The sequence below is a fragment of the Pseudophryne corroboree genome, chromosome 6 (assembly GCF_028390025.1).
Source record: "Pseudophryne corroboree isolate aPseCor3 chromosome 6, aPseCor3.hap2, whole genome shotgun sequence".
NCBI lineage: Eukaryota > Metazoa > Chordata > Amphibia > Anura > Myobatrachidae > Pseudophryne > Pseudophryne corroboree.
Genome location: NC_086449.1, coordinates 98,616,712 through 98,636,002, shown reverse-complemented (window position 1 = coordinate 98,636,002; position 19,291 = coordinate 98,616,712). Strand labels below are relative to the sequence as shown.

Here is a 19,291-nt window from a genome sequence, read left to right as displayed (position 1 = left end):
CCATTGTGAAAGCAGGCATTATATGTGGAGAAAATATAAAATAAACAGGAGGCGTGTAATGGCCCTCATTCCGAGTTGATCGGTCGCAAGGCGATTTTAGCAGAGTTACACACGCTAAGCCGCCGCCTACTGGGAGTGAATCTTAGCTTCATAAAATTGCGACCGATGTATTCGCAATAATGCGATTACTAACTACTTAGCAGTTTCAGAGTAGCTCCAGACTTACTCTGCCTGTGCGATCATTTCAGTGCTTGTCGTTCCTGGTTGACGTCACAAACACACCCAGCGTTCGCCCAGGCACTCCCACCGTTTCCCCGGCCACTCCTGCGTTTTTTCCGGAAACGGTAGCGTTTTCAGCCACACGCCCCTGAAACGCCGTGTTTCCGCCCAGTAACACCCATTTCCTGTCAATCACATTACGTTCGCCGGAGCGAAGAAAAAGCCGTGAGTAAAAATACTTTCTTCATAGTAAAGTTACTTGGCGCAGTCGCAGTGCGAACATTGCGCATGCGTACTAAGCGGATTTTCACTGCGATGCGATGAAAAATACCGAGCGAACAACTCGGAATGAGGGCCAATATGTACTTGTTAATTTGTATTTCTAGTTTTAGAAAATGGAAAAATGATTGTCAAAATAAATAAATAAATAAGTATCTGAGTACTTATCCAGAGCTTAGAAGTCACAGTGGGCGGGATGTACTAATGTACATCGCCGCCCTGCGCCACGATGCTGATCGCATATGTACTAACATATGCGATCAGCATTGCGGAGGACAGCTCTTCCGATAAGAGCTGACCTCCGCGATGCACAGCGGCAGCCTGACTTCCGGGATTCGGCCCGGGAGTCAGTCTGCGCATGCGCGGGGTGACGGGGGCGGCCGCAGGGCATGCTGGGAGGGATCCGATCGGATCCCTCACACAGCGCCGCGGAGAGAAGCCCATAGGCTTTTATGGACTATCGCCAGCTAAAGCTGGCGTATCCCGCCGCGGCGCTGACCTGCCGGCCGGGGGTTAGTACATCAGGAAAATGCGGTAAACAGGGAGTTTACCGCATTTTCCGCTTAGTACATCCTGCCCTATAAATTTTGGATCCACTTGTAACTTTAGATGAGTATTCCATAGTCAAGGCCTGACTCTGGCAGTGGGTGTAGTATGAGTGGCTGGCGGCCAGGATCCCGGGGGCCAGCATACCGGCGCCAAGATCCCGACCGTCGGCATACCGACAGCTGGGAGAGCGCTAATAAGCCCCTTGCGGGCTCGTTGCGCTCACTATGCTGCGGCCACGCTATTTATTCTCCCTCCAGGGGTGTCGTGAACCCCCAAGAGGGAGAATATGTGTCGGCATGCCGCCATTCAGGATCCCAGCGCCGGTATGCTGGTCGCCAGGATCCCGGCCGGCGGCATACTGAAGACCACCCCTGGCAGCGTATGGGAGGCAAGCCAGAAATAAATGAGTCAGTTACTGGGCAGAGGAGAGAGAAAGCTGGCACAGACCGCTGAGCAGTTCATACAATAGGGAGCCCGGCCCCTAGCCTGAGCTACTCTGACGCAGCTCTGGTGCTGCAGCCTATGCGGGGACGATTCTGCTCATCTCCAGCCTGCACCACCACCCTAGCTTAACACTGCAGTGGTTAGGGTTCGCTGACATGACTGGAATCCTGACAGCGGAATCAGTGCCGGCAGTCGAAATCCCGACAGGTGTCCAGTATTCCCTCTAGGGTGCACACCACCACCCAAGGGGGAGCCCGAATCGTGGCGAGTGCAGCAATGTCGGGATTTCGACTGTCGGGATTCCGGTGTCGGTCTCCTGACCGCCTGAATACCGATGGCCGGGATTTCACCTGAATCCGTGGTTAGGGCCCAGAGGAAGCTCTACACTGCATACTTCAGCACTTCTTAGAGAGGGGACGAGTTGAACCTTCTTAGTACACACAGCGCAAACAAACAAAAAAGGAGAGAGGAGAAATTACGTTCCTGATTGAATATGCGGACTCAGATGTCTCTGTCCAGTCTTCCAGATGAGTAGAATCCGACTTGTATTATTTCGATATGAAACGGGAAAAAAAGGACAACCAATGTGTAGTATTTCACAACAATAAATGGATCAAAAAACGGGTCTTTGAATGAGCAGATATAGACATCCAGGTCCAGCGTACCCCGCTCACTCAGTGATAGATGGATATATGCATATAAAGGTATCTTTATGCCATCAAATGGAATAGATAAATAAATATAGATTAATTTTTCCCTTCCTATCGGTCTTTACAACGCACTCTAAGGGTGAATAGACACGACATTTGACACACACACACACACACACACACACACACACACACACACACACACACACTCTCTCTCTCTCTCTCTCTCTCTCTCTCTCTCTCTCTCTCTCTCTCTCTCTCTCTCTCTCTCTCTCTCTCTCTCTCTCTCTCTCTCTCTCTCTCTCATGCTTTCTGCTGCTGGCCTGCACAATGTCTGAGAGGAGGCTTCGGAGTCTGCCCACACTGCAGGAGTGTAGGTATGGCCTGTGCAGCTTAGGGATGGCCATCGACCAATGGTGATTCCTTATCATCGATGGTTTACGGCCGATATCGAATAGTTTTACCATCGATGGGAGAGAAACAGATGGTTTCTCTCCATCGATGGCTTTGCCTAAACGAATAGTTTTTCTTTTCTTTTTTTAAAGATGCTGGGACACGGAGCATAGCTCCGCCCCCAGCACCTGTGAAGCCCCACCCCCAGTCTGTGATTGGCCCGCGGGTCATTCACAGAACTCACAGGGATGGCCATCGACGAGTGAAACCATCCATGGTCTCCCAGAGCATAGTTAGTGACCATCGATGGTCACTCACAGTTTCGCCATCGATGGTAACCATCAATGGCGAACACACCAATGGCCATCGCTATTGCAGCTGCTCATGTAGGTGTGAGGGGAGGAGTGGGGCGGACCCTTGTGTAATTGACCCGGCCCCCCCCAGAATGCTTATTTCTCTGACGTCCTAGTGGATGCTGGGAACTCCGTAAGGACCATGGGGAATAGACTGGCTCTGCAGGAGACTGGGCACTCTAAAAGAAAGATTAGGTACTATCTGGTGTGCACTGGCTCCTCCCTCTATGCCCCTCCTCCAGACCTCAGTTAGATTTCTGTGCCCGGCCGAGCTGGATGCACACTAGGGGCTCTCCTGAGCTCCTAGAAAGAAAGTATATGTTAGGTTTTTTATTTTACAGTGAGACCTGCTGGCAACAGGCTCACTGCAACGAGGGACTAAGGGGAGAAGAAGCGAACCTACCTGCTTGCAGCTAGGTTGGGCTTCTTAGGCTACTGGACACCATTAGCTCCAGAGGGATCGACCGCAGGACCCGTCCTTGGTGTTCGTTCCCGGAGCCGCGCCGCCGTCCCCCTTACAGAGCCAGAAGCATGAAGATGGTCCGGAAAATCGGCGGCAGAAGACTTCAGTCTTCACCAAGGTAGCGCACAGCACTGCAACTGTGCGCCATTGCTCCTCATACACACTTCACACTCCGGTCACTGAGGGTGCAGGGCGCTGGGGGGGGGCGCCCTGAGCAGCAATAAAAACACCTTGGCTGGCAAAATAATCACAATATATAGCCCCAGAGGCTATATATGTGATAATTACCCCTGCCAGAATCCATAAAAAAGCGGGAGAAAAGTCAGCGAAAAAGGAGCGGAGCTATCTCCCTCGGCACACTGGCGCCATTTTCTCTTCACAGTGTAGCTGGAAGACAGCTCCCCAGGCTCTCCCCTGTAGTTTTCAGGCTCAAAGGGTTAAAAAGAGAGGGGGGGCACTAAATTTAGGCGCAATATTGTTTATACAAGCAGCTATTGGGGAAAATTCACTCAGTGATAGTGTTTATCCCTACATTATATAGCGCTCTGGTGTGTGCTGGCATACTCTCTCTCTGTCTCCCCAAAGGGCTGTGTGGGGTCCTGTCCTCAGTCAGAGCATTCCCTGTGTGTGTGCGGTGTGTCGGTACGGCTGTGTCGACATGTTGGATGAGGAGGCTTATGTGGAGGCGGAGCAGATGCCGATAAATGGGATGTCGCCCCCTGTGGGGCCGACACCAGAGTGGATGGATCGGTGGAAGGTATTAACCGACAGTGTCAACTCCTTACATAAAAGGCTGGATGACGTAACAGCTGAGGGACAGCCGGCTTCTCAGCCCGCGCCTGCCCAGGCGTCTCAAAGGCCATCAGGGGCTCCAAAAAACGCCCGTTACCTCAGATGGCAGACACAGATGTCGACACGGAGTCTGACTCCAGTGTCGACGAGGTTGAGACATATACACAATCCACTAGGAACATCCGTTGCAGGATCTCGGCAATAAAAATTGTGTTACACATTTCTGACATGAACCCAAGTACCACATAAAAGGGGTTTTATGTTTGGGGAGAAAAAGCAGCCGGTGTTTTGTTCCCCCATCAGATGAGTGAATGAAGTGTGTGAAGAAGCGTTGGTTCCCCCGATAAGAAACTGGTAATTTCAAAAAAATTACTGCTGGCGTACCCTTTCCCGCCAGAGGATAGGTCACGTTGGGAGATATCCCCTAGGGTGGATAAGGCGCTCACACGTTTGTCATTAAAGGTGGCACTGCCGTCTTAGGATACGGCCACTTTGAAGGAGCCTGCTGATAAAAAGCAGGAGGCTATCCTGAAGTCTGTATATACACACTCAGGTATTATACTGAGACCTGCAATTGCCTCAGCATGAATAGTGCTGCTGCAGCAGGGTCTGATACCCTGTCAGATAATATTAATACCCTAGACAGGGAGAATATGGTGCTAACATAGAGCATATTAAAGACGTAGTCTTATATATGAGGGATGCACAGAGGGATATTTGCCGGCTGGCGTCCAGAATTAATGCAAGGTCCATTCTGCCAGGAGGGTATTAGAGACCCGGCAGTGGACAGGTGATGTTGACTTTAAAAGGCACATGGAGATTATGCCTTATAAGGGTGAGGAATTGTTTGGGGATGGTCTATGGGACCTTGTATCCACAGCAACAGCTGGGAAGAAAAATTTCTACCTCAGGTTTCCTCACACCCTAAGAAAGCACTGTATTATCGGGTACAGTCCTTTCGGCTTCAGAAAAGCAAGGGGGCCAAAGGCGCTTCCTTTCTGCACAAGGGAAGAAGGAAAAAGCTGCACAGACAGCCAGTTCCCAGGATCAAAAATCCTCCCCCGCTTCCTCTGAGTCCACAGCATGACGCTGGGGCTCCACAGACAGGTGCGGTGGGGGCGCGTCTCGGGAACTTCAGGGACCAGTGGGCTTGCCCACAGGTGAATCACTGGGTTCTGCAAGTAGTATCACAGGGCTACAAGCTGGAGTTCGAGGCGACTCCCCCTCGCCGTTACCTCGCATCAGCCTTGCCTGCTCCCCTCGGATATAGGGAGTTAGTACTGGCGGCAATTCACAAGCTGTACTTCCAGCAGGTGAAATCAAGGTACCCCTCCTTCAACAAGGCCGGGGTTACTATTCCAAAAATGTTGTGGTACCGAAACCAGACGGTTCGGCGAGACCCATTCTAAAATTGAAATCCTTGAACACTTATATACGAAGGTTCAAGTTCAAAATGGAATCGCTCAGGGCGATTATTGCAAGCCTGGAGAATTTCATGGTATCACTGGACATCAAGGATGCTTACCTGCATGTCCCTATTTACCCTCCTCACCAGGAGTACCTCAAAATTGTGGTACAGAATTGTCATTACCAATTCCAGACGTTGCCGTTGGTCTGTCCCCGGCACCGAGGGTATTTACCAAGGTAATGGCCGAAAGAATTATCCAGTACTTGGATAATCTCCTTATAAAGGCGAGGTCCAGGGAGCAGTTGTTTGTCAGAGTAGCACTATCTCGGGAAGTGCTACAACAGCACGGCTGGATTCTGAATATTCCAAAGTCGCAGCTGGTTCCTACGACGCATCTACTGTTCCTGGGGATGGTTCTGGACACAGAACAGAAAAAAGTGTTTCTCCCGCAGGAGAAAGCCAAGGAGCTGTCATCTCTAGTTAGAGGCCTCCTGAAACCAAAACAGGTGTCGGTGCATCACTGCACGCGAGTCCTGGAAAAAATGGTAGCTTCCTACGAAGCAGTTCCATTCGGCAGGTTCCATGCAAGAACTTTTCAGTGGGACCTCTTGGACAGGATCGCATCTTCAGATGCATCGGCTGATAACCCTGTCTCCAAGGACCAGGGTGTCTCTGCTGTGGTGGCTGCAGAGTGCTCATCTTCTAGAGGGCCGCAGATTCGGCATACAGGACTGGGTCCTGGTGATCACGGATGCCAGCCTTCGAGGCTGGGGGGCAGTCACACAGGGAAAAAAATTTCCAAGGGCTTTGGTCAAGTCAGGAGTCATCCCTACACATAAATATTCTGGAACTGAGGGCCATTTACAATGCCCTAAGTCAGGCAAGACCTCTGCTTCAAAACCAGCCGGTACTGTTCCAATCAGACAACATCACGGCAGTCGCCCATGTAAACCGACAGGGCGGCACAAGAAGCAGGATGGCGATGGCAGAAGCCACAAGGATTCTCCGATGGGTGGAAAATCACGTGTTAGCACTGTCAGCAGTGTTCATTCCGGGAGTGGACAACTGGGAAGCAGACTTCCTCAGCAGACACAACCTACACCCGGGAGAGTGGGGACTTCATCCAGAAGTCTTCAAACTGTTGGTAAACCGTTGGGAAAGGCCACAGGTGGACATGATGGCGTCCCGCCTCAACAAAAAGCTAAAGAGATATTGCGCCAGGTCAAGGGACCCTCAGGCGATAGCTGTGGACGCTCTAGTGACACCGTGGGTGTACCAGTCGGTTTATGTGTTCCCTCCTCTGCCTCTCATACCAAAGGTACTGAGAATAATAAGAAGGCGAGGAGTAAGAACGACACTCGTGGTTCCGGATTGGCCAAGAAGAGCTTGGTACCCAGAACTTCAAGAAATTATATCAGAGGACCCATGGCCTCTACCGCTCAGACAGGATCTGTTACAGCAGGGGCCCTGTCTGTTCCAAGACTTCGCGCGGCTGCGTTTGACGGCATGGCGGTTGAATTCCGGATCCTAAAGGAAAAGGGCATTCCGGAGGAAGTCATTCCTACGCTGATAAAAGCCAGGAAAGAAGTAACCGCAAACCATTATCACCGTATTTGGCGAAAATATGTTGCGTGGTGTGAGGCCAGGAAGGCCCCTACAGAGGAATTTCAGCTGGGTCGTTTTCTGCACTTCCTACAGTCGGGAGTGACTATGGGCCTAAAAATTGGGTTCCATTAAGGTCCAGATTTCGGCTCTGTCGATTTTCTTCCAGAAAGAACTGGCTTCACTGCCTGAAGTTCAGACATTTGTAAAGGGAGTGCTACATATTCAGCCCCTTTTGTGCCTCCTTTGGCACCTTGGGATCTCAACGTGGTGTTGAGTTTCCTGAAATCACATTGGTTTGAGCCACTTAAAACTGTGGATCTGAAATATCTCACGTGGAAAAAAGTGGTCATGTTATTGGCCTTGGCTTCGGCCAGGCGTGTGTCAGAATTGGCGGCTTTGTCATGTAAAAGCCCTTATCTGATTTTCCATATGGATAGGGCAGAATTGAGGACTCGTCCCCAGTTTCTCCCTAAGGTGGTATCAGCTTTTGACTTGAACCAACCTATTGTAGTGCCTGCGGCTACTAGGGGCTTGGAAGATTCCAAGTTACTGGACGTAGTCAGGGCCTTGAAAATTTATGTTTCCAGGACGGCTGGAGTCAGGAAAACTGACTCGCTTTTTATCCTGTAGGCACCCAACAAACTAGGTGCTCCTGCTTCTGAGCAGACTATTGCTCGCTGGATTTGTAGCACAATTCAGCTGGCGCATTCTGCGGCTGGATTGCCGCATCCTAAATCAGTAAAAGCCCATTCCACAAGGAAAGTGGGCTCATCTTGGGCGGCTGCCCGAGGGGTCTCGGCTTTACAACTTTGCCGAGCTGCAACTTGGTCAGGGGCAAACACGTTTGCTAAATTCTACAAATTTGATACCCTGGCTGAGGAGGACCTTGAGTTCTCTCATTCGGTGCTGCAGAGTCATCCGCACTCTCCCGCCTGTTTGGGAGCTTTGGTATAATCCCCATGGTCCTTACGGAGTTCCCAGCATCCACTAGGACGTCAGAGAAAATAAGATTTTACTCACCGGTAAATCTATTTCTCGTAGTCCGTAGTGGATGCTGGGCGCCCATCCCAAGTGCGGATTGTCTGCAATACTTGTATATAGTTATTGCTTAACTAAAGGGTTATTGTTGAGCCATATGTTGAGAGGCTCAGTTATATTTCATACTGTTACCTTGGTATAGTATCACGAGTTATACGGTGTGATTGGTGTGGCTGGTATGAGTCTTACCCGGGCACAGTATCCTAACTGAGGTCTGGAGGAGGGGCATAGAGGGAGGAGCCAGTGCACACCAGATAGTACCTAATCTTCCTTTTAGAGTGCCCAGTCTCCTGCGGAGCCCGTCTATTCCCCATGGTCCTTACGGAGTTCCCAGCATCCACTACGGACTACGAGAAATAGATTTACCGGTGAGTAAAATCTTATTTTTGGCCCTGGGTGCAAGTTGAAATAAATAATAAAAATAGATTGATTGCTAATATTATTAAAAACGTTTTACATTACAGGTTATCAGACTTTTGTGTATGTGAATCATTGGTCTGAGGAAGCAGGGAGAAATTTGTATTTACAAAGTTCACATTACAATATCCAAAGATTGTATTACATTCATTCTCTTACTCTTTGCAGATGCTTCCAGCTGGTTCACCCATGAAGTAAGTTCACTGACTGCAGGAGAAAAAAAAATCCTACTTACGTATTTATGAACAAACACAGCAACTTGTGTATACATATCTTGTATCTTAAAAAAAAGTGTCCCCTCACATTGGATGGAATTAACCAGATTTATATGTGAGGTAAAGGTAAAACTCTGCTGTAATCCAAACCAACCAATCAGCTTTTAGCAATAGAATTCTAATCCATGAGTAAATAACCCACTCTGCCAGTGGTGGAACTATATAGGTGCAGGGGGTGTGGCATTCCTGGCAAATACCTCTCTCCACTCCAATCTGTCCTGAATGCTGCTGCCCGGCTCATTTTCCTCACCAAACGCACTACGTCCACCTCTCCTCTCTTACAAGACCTTCACTGACTCCCCTTCCCTTTCAGAATCCATTTCAAGCTTCTCACACTCACTTACAAAGCCCTCACAGACTCCTCTCCCATCTACATCTCTGACCTTATCTCCCTTTACACTCCCACCCGTCCTCTTCGCTCTGCTAATGCACGCTGACTCTCCTGCCTACGGATTACTTCCTCTCACTCCTACCTCAAGATTTTTCACGTGCTGCTCCCTTTCTCTGGAATTCCCTACCTCTCCCCCTTAGACACTCCACCTCTCTACAAAACTTCAAACGGGCTCTCAAGACCCACTCCTTCACCAAACCCAGCCAAATCTCATCCTAACCCTCTGTTCCACGCTCTCTATGTACCCTATCTGTGTCAACCCTGTCTGTCTACCCCTCCCCTTTAGAATGTAAGCTCTCACGAGCAGGGCCCTCTTCCCTTATGTGCTTATCCTTTCTCTTACTTTAATAATCTTCAACTGCACCAACTCCAGCAGTCTTCTGCCACCTGATACTTATTCCAGTGTCATCTGCTGATGTAGCTATGTTTATTTACCCTGTACTTGTCCTGTACTGTCATCAACTGTAAGTTGCTGTTTTTCTGTTTATTTGTTTATGTACTCTGTAATTGGTCACTGCAGAACCCTTGTGGCACCATATAAATAAAGGATAATAATAATAATAAAAATAATAATAATTAGGAACTGTGGTGTCCTGTAAATTGTTGGCCGGGGGAAATAAATCTACACTCTATATTTATGTATAATGTATAATTCAAATTGACAGTCTGGAACCTGATCTTTCAAAGACCCTAGAAGGGGGGGGGGGGCACCGAGGGGTTTCCCCTGTACCCCTGAGGTCCAGTCCGACCCTGAGTTACGGCAGCTACATTTTGCACAAATGTCCTTGCTGTAAACCCTACAGGGTCTCCTATTTGCCCACAGGATCTGTGATAACAAATGCTAGAACCTTGTGCAAGGCCCAACTGAAGTAAAGCAAGTGCTGAAGAGAAATGCACTAAAAGAGGGCACTACATAAGTCAGAAATAGCTAGGCAATGGAACCCATTTCTGACTGTCTATAGGGCTAATCTCATATTTATAGTGTTGAATGCTTCGCAACAGCCCTGTTTTTTGGAGAGAGTCCAGATTTTATAGTCCAAAACCAGGAGATAACATATCGGAATCAGGGGTTTCCTTGGAAAAATATATGCAAATGAATGGATCATTTTGGTAAGGCCCTACTCTAGCTTGGATGGATTGGAGTGGGGTCCATTTTGTCAGGTAGTTTTTAGCTTATCCCCATTGTGCTCCGAGTGAGTGCAAAAGGAGAAATCTCCACTTACCAGACTCAAAAAAAACAAAGCAAATGTAAGTAATAACATTGAAATAGAAAGTTGTTACCCCTGGTGGCTGCTGCTTCGGGCACATGCCCTCCTACCCTTACATAGAAAACACATCCCTGTCTATCAGTAGTATTCCTTGAGTGTGTGAGTGTATCTATCTATCTATCTATCTATCTATCTATCTATCTATCTATCTATCTATCTATCTATCTATCTATCAGGTCCCGCAATGTCATTCTTTGCTTGAGGACAGATTAGAATTGCCACCACTTTGCGTGCACAGAACTGATTCCTGCATGCAGCGATAAACGTGTCTGGACAGTTCCTATCTGCACACTTAGGGCCTAATTCAGCATGAGTTGTAGTTTTGCAGAAATAACAAAACTACAACTCCTTTCTCTAGCATGCGGGGGGCGGCCCAGCACAGGGCAAGGCCATCCCGCATGCGGGTCCCCCACACCCCTGCTAAGTGCTCCCATGTTAAGGGTAGCCCCCTGCCTTTGTTGACAGGCCGCCATATTTTGGGTCGCAGCGGCTGCGTGTGACGTCATGCAAACGCAGCGACCAACCACGCAAATGATCAGGCCATGCCTCCATTGTGTGGACTGCATCCCCTGTATGCGACACCACGACACCCCCCAAAATGCAGAGTCCCGGACCCCCGCCGGGACAAGGACTGCAATTGCAGTTTAAGTCCTCACGTATGCGCACAGTGGCATGCACGCATGCGCAAAAGTGCGGAAATCACCAAATACCAATTTCTCTAACGTCCTAAGTGGATGCTGGGGACTCCGTAAGGACCATGGGGACTAGCGGCTCCGCAGGAGACTGGGCACAACTAAAGAAAGCTTTAGGACTACCTGGTGTGCACTAGCTACTCCCACTAAGACCCTCCTCCAGACCTCGGTTAGATTCTTGTGCTTGGCTGAGCTGGATGCACACTAGGGGCTCTCCTGAGCTCCTAGAAAGAAAGTATATTTAGGTTTTTTATTTTACAGTGAGATCTGCTGGCAACAGACTCACTGCAGCGAGGGACTAAGGGGAGAAGAAGCGAACCTACCTAACAGGTGGTAGTTTGGGCTTCTTAGGCTACTGGACACTATTAGCTCCAGAGGGATCGACCGCAGGACCCGACCTTGGTGTTCGTTCCCGGAGCCGCGCCGCCGTCCCCCTTACAGAGCCAGAAGCATGAAGAGTCCGGAAAATCGGTGGCAGAAGACTTCGGTCTTCACCAAGGTAGCGCACAGCACTGCAGCTGTGCGCCATTGCTCCTCATGTACACCTCACACTCTGGTCACTGATGGGTGCAGGGCGCTGGGGGGGTGCCCTGAGGGCAATATATGACACCTTGGCTGGCAAATCTACATCATATATAGTCCTAGAGGCTATATAGATGTAAAATTACCCCTGCCAGTATTCCAGAAAAAGCGGGAGAAAGTCAGCCGAAAAAGGGGCGGGGCTTCTCCCTCAGCACACGGGCGCCATTTTCTCTTCACAGTGTTAGGCGCCGGGGTCCGCTCGTCGGTGCGGCCCGGCGCCTAGCAACCAGGGACGCCGTGCGCGTACAGCCGCCGGCTCCCTGGCAACGCTAGACGCCGGGCGCACGGAGCCGCACGGACCCTAGCAACGGGGACGCCACTGGCGGACCGCGTTCCCCGTTGCTGGGTCCATTTAAATTAATAAGGGCACCTGTTTCCTGGCCGTGCAGCAAGGCAGCTGCACGGCATTTAGTCCAATCAGCCTCTAAACAGCTGATTGGAGGACTCCCTGTTAAGTACACTCCCAGGGCTTCTCACAGACGCCGGTAATAGCTACCTGCATGCTGTATCTGTTTGCTGAGAGTGTTTACAGTCCTGCTGTACCCGGTCGTTCCTGTCCTCAGTTGTCCTGTACTCGGAAGTTGTCATCTGTTCCTGGAGTCCTGACTGAGCACCTTTAAACATCCAGTGGTGTTCGTGAGTCACGGCGTAGCCGCGTGTTGCGGCTTGGCCGCTTTATTATTTATTATTTGTGTTTCGGAGCTTTTGCGGAGGATTCCGCTCCCACAGATCCACTCTGGTATCCAGCGGTGCTGGGTAGGAGTAACGGACTAGTGGATTTTGGTTGTCCTTTTATCTGGCGGTTTTTCCGCGCATACTTCTGGTTTGGTTAGTTAGCTTGTTGCCCCTGGCCTGTTGTCAGTCAGAGGTCCTCTTGTCATCATCCTGCCTCAGATTTCCCTTTGTCTCTCACTAAGACCGGGGGGCACCGGAGTTGGGCAGACATAATCCGCCTTTCAAACGTGGCTGCCAGGGGCTCAAGAAACCATAGTCTCGCAAGGGATTTCCGATAGCACGGGTGAGACAATAGAGTTAGGGCGCCAGGGGCAACTAGTCTTTCCAGCTTCCGTAACCAGCATTCCCTTCCAGTACTCTGGCCATTGCCATGAGATCTCTTCCGGTCAGGAGTACTGGAATCATAACACACAGTGCAGCTGGAAGACAGCTCCCCAGGCTCTCCCCTGTAGTTTTCAGGCTCAAAGGGTTAAAAAGAGAGGGGGGGCACTAAATTTAGGCGCAATATATGTATACAAGCAGCTATTGGGGGAAAAATTACTCAGTTATAGTGTTAATCCCTGCATTATAGAGCGCTCTGGTGTGTGCTGGCATACTCTCTCTCGGTCTCCCCAAAGTACTTTGTGGGGTCCTGTCCTCAGTCAGAGCATTCCCTGTGTGTGTGCGGTGTGTCGGTACGGCTGTGTCGACATGTTGGATGAGGAAGGTTACGTGGAGGCGGAGCAGAGGCCGATAAATGGGATGTCGCCCCCTGTGGGGCCGACACCAGAGTGGATGGATAGGTGGAAGGTATTAACCGACAGTGTCAACTCCTTACATAAAAGGCTGGATGACGTGACAGCTGTGGGACAGCCGGCTTCTCAGCCCGCGCCTGCCCAGGCGTCTCAAAGGCCATCAGGGGCTCAAACAACGCCCGTTACCTCAGATGGCAGACACAGATGTCGACACGGAGTCTGACTCCAGTGTCGACGAGGTTGAGACATATACACAATCCATTAGGAACATCCGTTACATGATCACGGCAATTAAAAATGTGTTACGCATTTTCTGACATGAACCCAAGTACCACATAAAAGGGGTTTTATTTTTGGGGAGAAAAAGCAGCCAGTGTTTTGTTCCCCCATCAGATGAATGAATGAAGTGTGTAAAGAAGCGTGGTTTCCCCCGATAAGAAACTGGTAATTTCTAAAAAGTTACTGCTGGCGTACCCTTTCCCGCCAGAGGATAGGTCACGTTGGGAGATATCCCTTAGGGTGGATAAGGCGCTCACACTTTTGTCAAAAGGTGGCACTGCCGTCTTAGGATACGGCCACCTTGAAGGAACCCGCTGATAAAAAGCAGGAGGCGATCCTGAAGTCTGTATTTACACACTCAGGTTATATACTGAAACGTGCAATTGCCTCAGCATAAATAGTGCTGCTGCAGCGTGGTCTGATACCCTGTCAGATAATATTAATACACTAAGACAGGGATAATATTTTGCTAACATTGAGCATATTTAAGACGGTGTCTTATATATAAAGGATGCACAGAGGGATATTTGCCGGCTGGCATCCAGAATTAATGCAATGTCCATTCTGCCAGGAGGGTATTAGAAACCCGGCAGTGGACAGGTGATGCTGTCTTTAAAAGGCACATGGAGATTCTGCCTTATAAGGGTGAGGAATTGTTTGGGGATGGTCTCTGGGACCTCGTATCCACAGCAACAGCTGGGAAGAAAAATTTTTACCTCAGGTTTCCTCACAAAAGCCTAAGAAAGCACCGTATTTTCAGGTACAGTCCTTTCGGCTTCAGAAAAGCAAGCGGGTCAAAGGCGCTTCCTTTCTGCACAGAGACAAGGGAAGAAGGAAAAAGCTGCACCAGTCAGCCAGTTCCCAGGATCAAATATCTTCCCTCGCTTCCTCTGAGTCCACCGCATGATGCTGGGGCTCCACAGGTGGAGACAGGTGCGGTGGGGGCGCGTCTCGGGAACTGCAGGGACCAGTGGGCTTGCCCACAGGTGGATCCCTAGGTTCTGCAAGTAGTATCACAGGGATACAGGCTGGAGTTCGAGACGACTCTCCCTCGCCGTTGCCTCACATCAGCCTTGCCTGCTGCCCTCGGAGAAAGGTAGTACTGGCGGTAATTCAGAAGCTGTACTTCCAGCAGGTGAAATCAAGGTACCCCTCCTTCAACGAGGCCGGGGTTACTATTCCAAAATGATTGTGGTACCGAAACCAGACGGTTCGGTTGAAACCCATTCTAAAATTGAAATTCTTGAACACGAAGGTTCAAGTTCAAAATGGAATCGCTCAGGGCGATTATTGCAAGCCTGGAAAATTTCAGGGTATCACTGGACATCAAGGATACTTACCTGCATGTCCCTATTTACCCTCTTCACCGGGTGTACCTCAAAATGGTGGTACAGGATTGTCATTACCAATTCCAGACGTTGCCGTTGGTCTGTCCCCGGCACTGAGGGTATTTACCAAGATAATGGCCGAAGTACTTATCCCGTACTTGGACGATCTCCTTATAAAGGCGAGGTCCAGGGAGCAGTTGTTCGTCGGAGTAGCACTATCTCGGGAAGTGCTACAACAGCACGGCTGGATTCTGAATATTCCAAAGTCGCTGCTGGTTCCTACGACGCGTCTACTGTTCCTGGCTATGGTTCTGGACACAGAACAGGATAAAAAGGGTTTCTCCCGGAGGAGAAGTCCAAGGAGTTGGCGTCTCTAGACGGAGACCTCCTAATACAAATACAGGTATCGGTGCATCAATGCACGCGAGCCTTGGGAAAGATGGTAGCTTCTTACGAAGAATTTCCATTCGCCAAGTCCCATGCAAGGATCTTCCAGTGGGATCTGTTGGACAAGTGGTCCGGGTCGCATCCTCAGATGCATCGGCGGATAACCCTGTCTCCAAGGGCCAGGGTGTCGCTGTGGTGGTGACTGCAGAGTGCTCATCTTCTAGGGGGCCGCAGATTCGGCATACAGGACTGGGTCCTGGTGACCACGGATGCCAGCCTTCAAGGCTGGGGGGCAGTCACACAGGGAAGAAACTTCCAAGGCCTATGGAAAAGTCAGGAGACTTCCCTACACATAAATGTTCTGGAACTATGGGCCATTTACAATGCCCTAAGTCAGGCTAGACCCCTGCTTCAACACCGGCCGGTGCTGATCCAGTTAGACAACATCACGGCGTTCGCTCATGTAAACCGACAGGGCGGCACAAGAAGCAGGATGGCGATGGCAGAAGCCACAAGGATTCTCCGATGGGCGGAAAATCATGTGTTAGCACTGTCAGCAGTGTTCATTCCCGGAGTGGACAACTGAGAAGCAGACTTTCTCAGCAGACACGACCTCCACCCGGGAGAGTGGGGACTTCATCTAGAAGTCTTCCAAATGATTGTACACCATGGGGAAAGGCCACAGGTGGACAGGATGGCGTCCCGCCTCAACCAAAAGCTACAAAGATATTGCGCCAGGTCAAGGGACCCTCAGGCGATAGCTGTGGACCCTCTGGTAACACCGTGGGTGTACCAGTCGGTGTATGTGTTCCCTTCTCTGCCTCTCATACCCAGGGTAATGAGAATAATAAGAAGGAGAGGAGTAAGAACTATACTCATTGTTTCGGGTGGCCAAGAAGAGCTTGGTACCCAGAACTCCAAGAAATGATCTCAGAGGACCCATGGCCTCTGCCGCTCAGACAGGACCTGCTGCAGCAGGGGCCCTGTCTGTTCCAAGACTTACCGCGGCTGCGTTTGACGGCATGGCGGTTGAACGCCGGATCCTGAAGGAAAAGGGCATCCTGGAGGAAGTTATCCCTACGCTATTTAAAGCTAGGGAAGAAGTGAACGCAAACCATTATCACCGCATATGGCGGAAATATGTTGCGTGCTGTGAGGCCAGTAAGGCCCCGAAGGAGGAATTTCAGCTGGGTAGATTTCTGCACTTCCTACAAGTCAGAGGTGACTATGGGCCTAAAATTGGGTTCCATTAAGGTCCAGATTTCGGCTCTATCGATTTTCTTCAAAAATAGAACTGACTTCACTGCCTGAAGTTCAGACTTTTGTTAAGGGAGTGCTGCATAGTCAGCCCCCGTTTGTGCCTCCAGTGGCACCGTGGGATCTCAACGTAGTGTTGGATTTCCTGAAGTCGCATTGAGTTGAGCCACTTAAATCCGTGGAGCTACAATACCTCACGTGGACAGTGGTCATGCTGTGGGCCTTGGCGTCGGCCAGGCGTGTATCAGAATTGGCGGCTTTGTCAAAAGCCCTTATCTGTATTTTATATGGATAAGGCGGAACTGAGGACTCGTTCCCAATTCCTTCCTAAGGTGGTAGCAGTTTTTCATGTGAACCAACCTATTGTGGTGCCTGCGGCTACTTGGGACTTGGAGGATTCCAAGTTTCTGGACGTAGTCAGGGCCCTGAAAAGTATATGTTTCCAGGACGGCTGGAGTCAGGAAAACTGACTCGCTATTTATCCTGTATGCACCCAACAAGCTGGGTGCTCCTGCTTCTAAGCAGACTATTGCTCGCTGGATCTGTAGCACGATTCAACTTGCACATTCTGCGGCTGGACTGCCGCACCCTAAATCTGTGAAAGCCCATTCCACGAGGAAGGTGGGCTCTTCTTGGGCGGCTGCCCGAGGGGTCTCTGCTTTACAAATTTGCCGAGCTGTTACTTGGTCGGGTTCAAACACTCTTGCAAGAGTCTACAAGTTTGATACCCTGGCTGAGGAGGACCTAGAGTTTGCTCATTCGGTGCTGCAGAGTCATCCGCACTCTCCCGCCCGTTTGGGAGCTTTGGTATAATCCCCATGGTCCTTACAGAGTCCCCAGCATCCACTTAGGACGTTAGAGAAAATAAGATTTTACTCACCGGTAAATCTATTTCTCGTAGTCCGTAGTGGATGCTGGGCGCCCATCCCAAGTGCGGATTGTCTGCAATACTTGTATATAGTTATTGCCTAACTAAAGGGTTATTGTTGAGCCATCTGTTGAGAGGCTCAGTTGTTATCATACTGTTAACTGGGTATAGTATCACGAGTTATACGGTGTGATTGGTGTGGCTGGTATGAGTCTTACCCGGGATTCAAAATCCTTCCTTATTGTGTCAGCTCTTCCGGGCACAGTATCCTAACTGAGGTCTGGAGGAGGGTCTTAGTGGGAGGAGCCAGTGCACACCAGGTAGTCCTAAAGCTTTCTTTAGTTGTGCCCAGTCTCCTGCGGAGCCGCTATTCCCCATGGTCCTTACGGAGTCCCCAGCATCCACTACGGACTACAAGAAATAGATTTACCGGTGATTAAAATCTTATTTTCCGCACTTCAGCGTTCACTGCTGAATTGGGCCCTTAGTTTTATAGTCATCATCATCAGCAACGTTGTCAGTGCTCTCTTCCCACCAGCTCTACCCTTGGTTAAAAATATGCATGTGAGACCAGTATTATTTACCCTTCCCACCAAATGCGCAATTCTGCTGGCAAGCCCTGAGTGAAATTAGGGCCTAATTCAGACCCGACCGCTGCAACAGCAGCGATCGCAGGCGGAAGCCCTTTGAGCACGTGCACACCCAGTGCGGGATGTATTAAGATACATCGCCGCCGCTCGCCGCTTATCGCAGCGATGTTGATCGCATATGTACTAACATGCGATCAATATCGCAATGCGGTGACGGGAGCCCCCCCCCCCCCCCCCCCGATACCTGTGAGGTGGTCTTCGCGGGGTCTCTGTCACCTCCCTGGGGTCTCCACACTGCCCGCGCGCTGGGAAGCAGCAGCAGGCTGTCCCCGGCGCCTCCTCCTCCCCCCCCCGCAGCCGAAAGGACCTCCAGCTGGGTTGCTAGGGGGCGGAGGAGATTACCTTCCGGTACCAGGGCTGCCTGGAGGAAGGTATGCCGGGGGGGAGGCATCTGCGGCGGAGGCGGCGGGTTGCGTCGGCCGGCGATAAGAAGCCCATAGGCTTCTATAGGGTATCGCCATCCAGAGATGGCGATACCCTGGGCGACGAAAAAATGGTGGTAGGGTCTTAGTACATTTGAAAATGCGGTAAAAATAAATAAATAATGCTTTAAAATAAATAACTCAGTTTAAAAACAAAACATTTTATAAGAGTCATTAAGGCTGTCTCGCTTTTTAGTGAGAATTAAAATCTAAGAGGTGTGCAATATACAGTCAGTGTCGGACTAGAGCATGTAGGGCCCACCAGGGGAATGCAGTGATAGGGGCCCATACTTAAGGGTGTGGCCAGCCTACAAAGGGGGTGTGGCCAGCCTCCACTGAGTCTTGAAATACACAATAGTCTAGTGCAGTGTAATGCAACATATCTACCATGTATAATACAAGTGCACAGTCTGGAACCTGATCCCTAGAGGAAGGAGTGGCACTCAGGCAGTGGGGCCCACCGGTGGTTTCCCTGGTACCCCTGTGGGCCAGTCCGACCCTGTATACAGTACTGCCGACATTGCAAGTTTTCCTAGGTACTGCTATGGGGTGTGAAGCAATAATTAAAATGTGGATGGATGGCCCCAACTGTGTTGAGTTTGTATATTCTCCCTGTGCTTCCCCGGGTTTCCTCCAACACTCCAAAAGTATACTGGTGAGTTAACTGACTAGTGACAAAAATGAACCTGTGTGTGTGTCACGTGGTAGAGAATATAGGGCCTGATTCTGTTACACTGCACATGTGCTGCAATGGTCTGGTGTGTAAAGTGATTGACAGCCAGAGACATTTGTGGGTGGCATCATGTGTGTGGC

General features: G+C 50.1%; 1 protein-coding gene across 2 annotated transcripts in view; it reads right to left on the bottom strand.

The window, feature by feature from the left end:
• The window catches only part of LOC134936469 (hepatic lectin-like), a 124,701-nt gene that overhangs the window by 42,973 nt on the left and 62,437 nt on the right, over positions 1–19,291 (bottom strand). The window contains exon 4 of one of the 2 annotated variants that reach the window (XM_063931509.1): positions 8,770–8,817. The exons of the other annotated variant lie outside the window; for it this stretch is intronic. Coding sequence (XP_063787579.1) covers positions 8,770–8,817 — 48 coding nt within the window. The remainder of the gene's footprint in view (positions 1–8,769; positions 8,818–19,291) is intronic. 2 annotated transcript variants of the gene reach the window in all.